This window comes from Schistocerca americana, chromosome 7 (genome assembly GCF_021461395.2).
Source record: "Schistocerca americana isolate TAMUIC-IGC-003095 chromosome 7, iqSchAmer2.1, whole genome shotgun sequence".
Lineage (NCBI taxonomy): Eukaryota > Metazoa > Arthropoda > Insecta > Orthoptera > Acrididae > Schistocerca > Schistocerca americana.
In genome coordinates, this window is record NC_060125.1 from 449206674 (window position 1) to 449217562 (window position 10889).

The following is a 10889-nucleotide window of genomic DNA, read 5'->3' on the forward strand; positions in this document are numbered from 1 at the left end:
TGAAATGAGGGAAGGAATCAGTTATGAGCTCCAAAGTGCTTCCAGCAGTCCACCCAGGAAGTTACAAGTAATGGGGTACAGTGGATGAGCAGCTTCTTATGAGACACACATGTCTGGGGTCGGCGCCAAGTGACGCTTGAGACGGCGTAAAGAGCAACGCCTCTGGGCACTGGATGACTGGAAACGAGTGATTTGGAGTCATGATTCGTGCTATGTTTGGTTTGGCGACCCAGCAGAAAATTACTTGCCATCACGTGTTGCGTCAACACTGAAGTACCGGAGAGGTGGTATCATGTTTTTCGTGGTCAGGATGGGGTCCTCTTATTTCACTTAAGAAAACACTAACTATGAAAGTATATGACTACATTTCATAGCTTTGTGTCGGCGTGCAGTAGAGGAACAGTTCAGAGACGGTGGGTGATTGCATCAGTATGACAATGCAGCTTGCCTGAAAGTACCAAGTGAGGCGAAGGTTTGCGGACAGTATCACTCCTGAGATGGACTGACCTGCCCAGAGTCCCAACCTCAGCTCAAAGGAACACCTATGGGATGAGTTAGAACGTGGACACCGCTCCAAACCCTCACATCCAATAGCATTTACTTCCTCTAGTTTCGACTCTTGAGGAATAATGTGGTGCCATTCCGCCACAGATATTCAGAAACATTTTTCCCTGTAGCATTCCAGCTGTCATAAAGTCAAAGGGTCCAGGCATTCCCTACAAATATTCACTAATAAGTGTTCAGATATTTTTGATCAGATAGCATAAATATTTGTAGAACATTTTAATGACACAACTCTTTTTCGGTGTGTGAATTGTTCCGAAAAACGGTTGTGATTTTCTGAGATGTAAAAATTGTTAATTGCTTGGAACCATCAGCCTTTCTGTCTGCGAGAACTGCATCAAGACCGTATAGCATAGCTTCAGTACCATGGGAAGATGACGAGACGATAGGAAGTACTGAACACACTTCCGGTGGCGAAGACTGTTGAGTGAGCGGGTAATATCATCAGCCTAGAGAAGAGATTTATCACTTTACTTCGTGTGCAGATGCTTGCAGTTCCATGAGGTTAGTAGGATAGATCAGATGTTCAGTTAAAATGATATGCTGCTACATAAATGTATTGCTCAATGCATTCAACATATACCCTCCTTTTTTCTCCAAAAAAAAATTGCTCTTGTTGGGGTTATGCTTTAGTCCTTCTTGCAAAACGTGAAAACACGGTTCGAAAATTATGCTCTCATGAGTGAAAATATCGTCAAGATAATCTACACTTAAAGATATAGCAACAGCAAGTTGTCTCAAATATCGGAGGCTTGTTCGAGTACTTGGCATTACAAATGCCAAACTGAGCAATATTTGTAAATTCGCAATCATCACACAAGCCCAGTGAGCATTTACATTTCTTGATTACTACTAAAAATGTATCTCAGTTATTAAAAGACATGGATCGATTGGCCCTCAAAGTATGGAGTCGATCCAGCTCGTATTTCCAGCTGTTTCGAGGCAATGGGAGTGGACTGAGTACAACAAAACTTTGGAATTGTTGAGATGTAATCACTGAGGTGGACCTCTTCGCCTACTTATCGACAGAATGATAGAACATGTATGAGCACATGTGGGATTTGTACTAGCGAGAGTCACATAGGGCAAAATCCTTATGTTGGCGTGGTAGAGGGTGTCATGGCGTCCCACATCAGATGAAACAGAAAACTTATGAGGAAAAAAATGACATTTCTCGTTCAGTATCAACGCTAGTCATCAGATAAGTCATCGAACCTCAGCATGTCTTCTTGCATTTCGTTACAGTATTACACATTACTTCTCACTTTATGTTACTTTTTTTCTCAATAATAGTGTCTTAAGATGGCTGAAGTATAAACACGTTATGTGGAATAAGACAGCAACAAGTATCCTTAAACAAACGATGCAGAATTATTCGTGAAGGCTAATATGTTTGCTGACTTTTACCAAGGATTTACTTCCTTCATATCCGAATATACTATTGTACATGACTTGCATTCATTTTTTAAGTTTCCACACCTCAGTCGGTACAATTGGAACTCTTGGACGATCACTTTATTGTCCGTCCGTCTGTCTGTTCGACTGTTATTTCCTGATAATCATTCTGTGAACTACAAATTTTTAGTCAGTGCGCTGTGCACTCTTGACTTGTTCCATGGCATAGTAGCTTTGTTTCACAAAAACAAATACATAAAATAAAATTCGAATATTGCTAACAAACATAACAACTATAAGTGAAAGACAGTTTCAATCTTGATGAGAACTTTATTTATTCGCAGATTTCAACTGTTACATGCTGCAAAATTATATTCTCATCTCGTCGCGGTCACCGTCGCTGACAACAAACGTGTCCACAGGATACCGATCGACGGATTCAATTGTATCAGCGACACACGAAGTATCAATGTGGCATGAGTCTGAAACATACAATTATTTCATTGTAATTACAAGATATCAAAGAAATCTGTAGTATGAGAAAGAAAATAGACCAGAATTTTTTTTAACGAACGTGTGAATTATCTTCAATAACACACTTTTTCCTAGTAAAGAAGTTTGGTGGTGAATTAGCACACTGTAATGCACTCAAGGTGGATTTCTTTACACTGAGTTTCATTTTAAATAACTGGAGTAATTATAAAGTGTCATTGATCAGGTGTGACGATTTGGAGTGTGTAAACCTCAGCACCAATTTTCTACACTTACATACATATCCCGCAAGCCACCATACGGTACATGATGGAGGGTACCTTACACCACTGCTAGTCATTCCCTTCCCTGTTCCACTCTCAAATGGAGGAAGGGGAAAAAGACTATTTATAGGCTTGCGCACGAATACTGACCCCTCTTTATCTTGTGTTCGCAGTCCTTGTGTGAGATGTATGTTCGTGTCAGTAGGCTCGTTCCACAGTCCGTCGTAAATGCCTGTCTCCTAAATTTTCTCAGTAGAGAAAAAGAAAGTCTTCCTCCCAGGAGTTCCCATTTGAGTTCACGGAGCATTTCCCCAAACTCACGTCTAGAATCAGTATAATAAATTACCTGCAGGTAATAAATTCGGCTGCATGCCTGTGAATTGCTTCGACGTCTTTCTTTAAGCTGAGCGAGTGAGGTGGCGCAGCGTTAGCACACTGGACTCACATTCGTGAGGATGACAGTTCAGATCTGCGTCCGGCCACCCAGATTCAGGTTTCACCTGATTTTCCTAAATCGCTTAAAGCAAAAGCTGGGATGCTTTCTTTGAAAGGACACGGCCGACTTCCTTCCTAATCCTTAATGCTAGCTTGTTCCCCGTCTCTAATGACCTCCTCGTCGACGGGACGATAAATACTACTCCTCCTTCCTTTACTTCCTTTAACGTATTGAAACGTTGATGTGAATGTCGTAATCTGCAGTAGCTGACAGTTTGTATTGTATATTAATGACCTTGCAGACAATGACGCTAACCTGACGATGAATGAAGTACTGTCTGAAAGAGGTTGCGTAGATACTCTGACACGTGTTGATATGATTTCAAAGTGGTGCAAAGCTTGGCATCTTGCTTTAAATTTTGAGACATGTAAAACTGTACACTTCACAAAACGAATAAACGTACTGTTCTATGACAATAGTACCAGTGAGTCACAGTTGGAATCGGTCAACTCATATAAGTCCTTGGGTGTAACACATTGTAGGGATACGAAATGGAATGAGACATAGGCTCAATCGTGGGTAAAGCAGGTGATAGAATACTGGGGAAATGCAATCAGTTTACAAAGGAGATTGCTTACAAATCATTTGTGAGACTCATTCGAGTGCATTGCTCAAGCGTGTGAGACCCTTACTACATAGGACTAACAGGGGATATTGAAGGAATGCAAAGAAGGACAGGACGGATGGTGACAACCTTTTTTGATACTTGAGAGAGCTTCACAGAGGCCCTGAAGAAACTGGATTGATATCGTATCGAAGGTAAACGTAAACTATCACGAGAAGCCCTATATGCAAAGTTTCAAAATTGGCTTTAAATGATGCCTCTAGGAATGTGCTACAGTCCCCTACGTATCGCTCACATAGGGATCTTGAGACCAATATGAGACTAATTACAGCACGTAGGGAGTCATTTAAACGATCATTCTTCCCCTGCTCCATACGCGAATGGAACAAGAAGAAACCCCATAAACTGTTACACTGAGACGTTCCCTCGGCCACGCACTTCACAGTGATTTGCGGGGTGTAGATGCAGATGTAAAATTAAATTTTCTCTCCTGCCTAGCTATAAAATTCTTTTTTTCTTCATAATTGAAATTATGCTTTAAAACTGTTCAATGGGTTTATTTCACTAAATTGGTATGCTTATTTCATTTTTAATTTATTTCTAATAACGGTACTAACAAAGCGAAAAAGGTTTCTGAATTTAATTTTTTTCCAACACTTCTGAAATATTAGATCCTCAAGGCATTCAGTATTAGGCACTGGGTGCTGAAAGGTTACCGATTCCTGCTCTAAAAAACTCGCCAGGTGCAGGGTTCCATATGTGTATACAGACGGGTTACCCGTTCTGCAAATCGAGAATCTCGACCATTTTTTACTGTTATCGACACTGATACGTGCAAGTTATTGGTCCCAGGGATTCCAAGACTTTAGAGAATGTTTTAATTTCAAATCTGACGTCGGATAACAAATGTCAAAAGACGTATTTTTTTCGTTTGATATAATTATCAATTATATAATTATCAATTTTCGGGTGTTTTCCTTTACTTTTACTGTGAAATCTTACTTCCCACCGAATTTCATGATTCTAGGTAAATGGGAAGTACCTTATAGGCTTTGATGGGTAAGGCTGCGAATATCAAAATATGTAACATACATGGCCTTATCTTTTGATTGTGTTTCAACTGTTGACACCACCTAGGGATCGTAGGCTTCATCATATGACATAAGGATCAGCGAGATACGTCTAAACTTCCCTAAGAGAAAGGAGTCTCAACAGACGGACGGACAGACAGATAACAAATGAGAAAAAAAAATTTCGTGGGATGTGACTACAAATTTACCGTTTTCAGTTTTTTCCATTGGTTGGCACTGCGGAACCTTGCTTTTTGCTACATTTCATGACTCTAGATGCCGGCCGAAGTGGCCGTGCGGTTAAAGGCGCTGCAGTCTGGAACCGCAAGACCGCTACGGTCGCAGGTTCGAATCCTGCCTCGGGCATGGATGTTGTGATGTCCTTAGGTCAGTTAGGTTTAACTAGTTCTAAGTTCTAGGGGACTAATGACCTCAGCAGTTGAGTCCCATAGTGCTCAGAGCCATTTGAACCATTTTTTTGACTCTAGACCAACAGCAAGTACTGGTGAGCGACTTCCCGAGTGTGAAAATATGTGGCATAAATGGACGTATCTTTTAATAGCGATGAGTTAGGAGTTTAAATTTTTTATACCGCCAACCGACCCTAGACCTTAGTGTGTGACATAAATTTCAACTTGATACGTTTATTCATTCCTGGACTTATGACCACAGCAGTTGAGTCCCATAGTGCTCAGAGCCATTATTCATTCCTGAGAAAAGAGGGTCTTAACAGACGGACGAAAAGACAGAGCATCAGGTAACAAATGACAAAAAAATTTGTCGGTGTAATCTAATTGCAGATATGCAGTTTTCGGATTTTTACTTTGGTTTCATTGTGAAACCTTGCTTTTTGTCAAATTCCATGATTCTAGGGCAACGGGAAGAAGGATAGGTTTCGATGAGTGTGATTGCGAGTATCAGAATATGTGATATAAATGGCGATATCTGTCGATTGCATTGACATTGAAGCTTCAAATTTTTATGTCGCCAAGGGGCTGTAGACCTTCGTGTGTGACATAAATTTGAACTTTATATTTCTATCTCTTCCTGAGAAAAAAAGGGTTTGTATCAGTCGAAAAGAAAGACAGACAGGCTGGCAACGAGGTGGTCCTATAGCAGTTGCGTTTTTACCGATTGAGCTATGGCACCTTAAAAAGGAGAGGAAGTCCCTTCATGACCAGGGAATATGTCACCAATCAGGCAACCAACTGAACCTCACTGTCCCTCAATGGCTAATTGAAGATGTAGAAGGATAAAGAATAATTCCGTAGCCCGACAGGCCTGGCCACGGGGCTCACCTTTGAAGCAGCAGACTCCCGGCGCAGAGCAGCGGCCGACGCCGCCGGCGCAGCGCATCTCGGGGCTGTCCAGGGGGCAGGGCGGCGTGGAGCGGCAGACGGCGGTGTCCGCGGGGCTGGCCAGCCGGCAGCCCATGCGGGGGCCGCAGCAGATGTGTGGGCCCAGGCACACACCCTGCCCTCCGGGGCCGCACGGCGCGCACCTCTGCAACACCAGCAGGCCAGGCTGTAGCCGCGCTGCGGCCTGTCTGCCAAGAGTTTAGAGATGTACAAGTTCCCTCCTTACAGCCCGCCTGCCCCTGTCTTCGCTGCAACCACTTAATCAACTCAACCTGTCGCGACGGAGACACAAGAGTACCTGTTGTCACGGCTCGCAGGGCTCCACCCGTAGGAGCTTCGAGGCATCCCTTGCGCATGGGTGTGTGTTCTTCTTAGCGTAAGTTAGATTCAGTAGTGTGTAAGCCTAGGGACCGATGACCTCGGCAGTTTGGTCCCATAGGAACTTACCACGAATTTCCAAGGTAGCTGTGTACTGAAGCACAGCAGATCAACTTGGGTTTCCGCACGCCCAAGCTTCACAAACCCCGTTCAGTCTCCTGCAGCTGACAACAGGTTGCTCTATCAATGCAGCAGGACTAGGCAGGATATGTTTGCGTAGGTAACTTCGCTGCAGCTCATTTATCATAACGGTGGGCGCAGGAAACTGAACAAACCGAACTTAAAGAAGGCTGAGGAGGAATTAATAATTGGGAAATATATACCAGTCGAGTAGCAGAGCCCAAGTCCAGGAGGGAAAAAGCTTTCTTGCGTTCATGAGGCAGTTTCAACTAAATCAGTATGTGTCTCGCAGCGGAAATTGTGTAAAAAGTTACTAAACACGCATTCGGGAACCTCGAGTATGTTAAGCGATGTTTGTAAATTTTACCAGCAGTTTCCTCACTCCATAAATGTTTTGAAAAAGGACAAAGACACGGTGGCTGACAAGTGGGTAGAAATGAATGCTAAGGGCGTGAGGCCAATTAGTAGTATATAGGCAGGCATTGATTGAAATAGGGAAAGAATATCACTCCGTGGATATTAAAAACCACATTCTGGTGGTATGCACGTAGTGCGAAGAAAGTTTAGTATGAAAGAAAAGCTTCTTCTATCATGTATGTAGTTTTCAGATCAACATCAAATGACAAACGAACTCCTTGTCTGCTAAAATGCATACTGGGAATTTAGAATGAACTGTTTTTCAGCGAACCCGGAATACACATACTGGAAAAGTAATTAAAATTGCTGTAACTGGGGTCCGCCAATGGCCTTGCCGCATTGGTAGCTCTGATTCTCGTCAAATCAAAATTAAGCGCTCTCGAGCTGGGATAGCACTTGGACGGGTGACTATCCGGTCTGCTGAGCGCTGTTGGCAAGCGGGGTGCACTCAGCCCTTGTGAGGCAAATTGAGGAGCTACTTGATTGAGAAGTAGCGGCTCCAGTCTCGTAAACTGACGTACGGCCTGGAGAGCAACCCCTCCATATCCACATCCAGTGGCGCCTGTGCGCTGAGGATGACACAGCAGCCGGCCGGTACCGTTGGGTTTCAAGCCCTGTTTGGGCGGATTTATCTCTTTTTTTTTTTTTTTTTTTTTTTTAGCTGGCTGAAACACACTAAGGTTACAGAAACTAGACTTCTAAAACTTTACTTCAGTTGGTCTTCCAGTGTAATAGACATCTTCAGGTTCTTAGGAATTTCAAATTTTACAGATGGTTCTGCTTACTACAGAAAACATGCATTAGAGATGAGCTGATGCTGGTTCGAATTGAGAATAGCCAGTAGTACTCGAAAGAGAGTGAAGTTTCAGAGATTTGTTCATATTGAAATAAATAAATAAAGCCGAAAAACGCTGAAAAGGAAGAAAAGGACAAATAAAATTCACCATTTCCTGGCCTAAAATGATCCAAAATGAACATATATTTCATTGAGCCTCGTCTTGCGCTAATCGGGTATGAAAAGACTTTTCATTAATGACGAAGTCTGCTCTTAACACTGTTATGAAGGAGTACAGAATAAACTGCTACGTAGTGTAGGGCAGTGAGAAGATGGGCGGGCAAACTACCCGTTCTGCTGATAATGTGCACAAACTTGCCTGCCTGGCTAATAGGTAACCATGGGAATCTTAAAATCGGAATGTGGACACTTCTGGAAGAGTCTGAAGAGTGGGGACTGAATGTTATTCTACCAGCTGCCATTGTGCCGGCTACACTATAAGCGTGGGTCCAGGCACGCGCTTTGGCCTTTGGGCTCCCGTGTCGACACTTCTGCAGGAACAGTAGCCCACACTATAACCATGTTGCACATACACTACTGCTTTCTGCTACACCCATTCTGTGAAGAGAGGTGGAGGATCATTCTGCCAGTTGCAATGTGCAGGGTACAATAGTTATCTACGTCCCAGCACAAAAAGCTTACCTCTGAATATATAATTGATCATATTACGCTAAAACTAAACTCCGCCCGAACAGGCCAAGAAGGCTCAACGGTACCAACCGGCCGCCGTGTCATCCTCAGCCCACAGACGTCACTGGATGCGGTTATGGAGGGGCATGTGGTCAGCACACTTCTTCCCGGCTGTGTGTCAGTTTACGAGACCAGAGCCGCTACTTCTCAACCAAGTAGCTCTTCAGTTTGCCTCACAAGGGCTGAGCACCCCACTTGCTAACAGTGCTCGGCAGACCGGATGGTCACCCATCCAAGTGCTAGTCCAGCCCGACAGCGCTTACATTCGGTAATCTAAGGAAAACTGGTGTTACCACAACAGCAACGCCGTTGGCTGATCAAATTACACTCTCTGAGAAAAAAAGTTAGCATCCAGAAGATATGGTCAGTTGTCAGTGAGACTTCATACACGTGCACACTATCAACGGATATGTAAATGATTCGAGTTACAATACTCTCTGACCAGTAGAATGCTAACCAGAGTACATTAGTGTTGTTCACATTTAGAGTTGCTGCAGCGTCTCACAGGGCGTACAAGGGGCATGAAGATTTTCAGAATGATCACTGTGACGGACACGGAGATGCCGCTCGTGCTCGTCTGGGACAGCATTACCAGCACTGGACAAGTTTGAAGGTGGCCTCATTATCGGTCTCCATTTGCCTGCCTGATGCCTTATCTTAATGACAACCATTCGAAGACAGACCCAGACTGAAGTTTGTCATTAAGTCTAGACAGTTTCAGTGCGATCTCAGTAGGTCAATTATGGACGACCATCAGTAGTAGAATGGAATGATGCAAATGAAAATTTGTGCCATACTGGGACTCGAACTCGGATTGCCGGTTTATCTTACCATTAGGGTATCCGAGCACGATTTATAGACAAACCCAAACTTCCCCATGTTGTCAACCCTATGTCTACCCGTGAGTCGTTCTCGGATCGCCTGATGGTAAGGCAATCGCTCCCCATAAGCTAAAAATCCGCATTCGAGTCCCAGTCTGGCACAATTTTTCGTTTTCGTCATTCCATTATACAGCTTATGGTTGCCCAAATTCGCAACTGCGAATACATTTCATGTATTTCATAACAGTTGCAGTCGCTACAGTGCCTGTTCCATCAGGAAGATTGCATCCTACGTCTGAACAACACAGGCACTGTAATAACGTAATTATTGTTAACTTCTGAAATAGTCACTCGTGGACTGAAATACAACCACCCGATGCTCTTTCTTTTACATTCCGGACTGCAACTAGCGACACCCTAGCGCTAATGTCAGTGGTGCATTATGGTATCTCTTTACCGAGCCCAGTGCTGACAACGTAAAGGAGCCTCTCACTACCACGTACCGCATGTCCAATTCAAGTCTCCCCATTCTACGCAATTCATTGTTGCTGAGTCAGACGCATGACGTTCGACATAGGTAAAAGCAGCAGGCGTTTCTGAGACCTGCCAGAACACTAAGACAGCGTACCTACTGGAGAAGTACACTTGGATCAGAAACTAAAGGCTGTTGATGCCGGTCACCCTTACAAGGCCTTTCCATACTGCTGAAGAGGACTGACTCAGCAAACCCGAACAGAGGGAGATGACTTAACAATAAACATAACGTGAAGGTAATTCGGAGAGAGTTGATAAATTTGTTAACTGTGTAAATAGCGGGAAGTTTTAAGACGGAAACAGTAGACAGCGCAGCAAGTGAGAACATGGACGCCTTACGTGTTGCAGGCCGGCCCTCTTGCCCCCACGGGGACAGTTGGTGATGAGACAGGCGGCCGCGATGCTGACAGCTACGGTGAGCAGTACTGCTAGCTGGAACCTCATGGCTGCTGTGTGCCGGTCGAGTCGCGTCCACCGCTTTTATACCCCCACAGCCGTCCGGGACTGGAATACTAACGATGCCCACCGTCCAGGCCATCTTGTCCTCACTGCTTCCAACCCCCTCCCACATCCCTGTTTCTTTTCACCTCTGGACTGCAATACAACCACTCATCCTCCAACCCTCTACATCCTTTCATCTGTCCCTTAATCTCTTTGCTTCTAACCATCTCTCTACCACACACACACACACACGTGTGTGTGTGTGTGTGTGTGTGTGTGTGTGTGTGTGTGTGTAAACGTAGAATGATGCTTAGAAGCAAAGAAACTAAGCGGCAGCTGTCACCCAATTACCCTATTAAAAAAAAAGAAACAGTAAAAGAACTCGGCATAATCTTTGATGGGCATTTAAATTAAGAAAAACCAACTCTTGCAGAACTCAGGAAATCGCCC

General features: G+C 43.9%; 1 protein-coding gene across 1 annotated transcript; it reads right to left on the reverse strand.

Moving 5' to 3' along the window:
* Positions 1–2307: 2307 nt before the first annotated feature.
* On the reverse strand, positions 2308–10442 carry LOC124622997 (oxytocin-neurophysin 1-like). The gene is made up of 3 exons (XM_047148786.1): positions 10338–10442; positions 6144–6348; positions 2308–2441 (listed from the first exon to the last, which is right to left on the reverse strand). Exons 1-3 carry the CDS (start codon positions 10440–10442, stop codon positions 2329–2331), a joined length of 423 nt encoding a protein of 140 aa, XP_047004742.1. The 3' UTR covers positions 2308–2328.
* Positions 10443–10889: the final 447 nt, after the last annotated feature.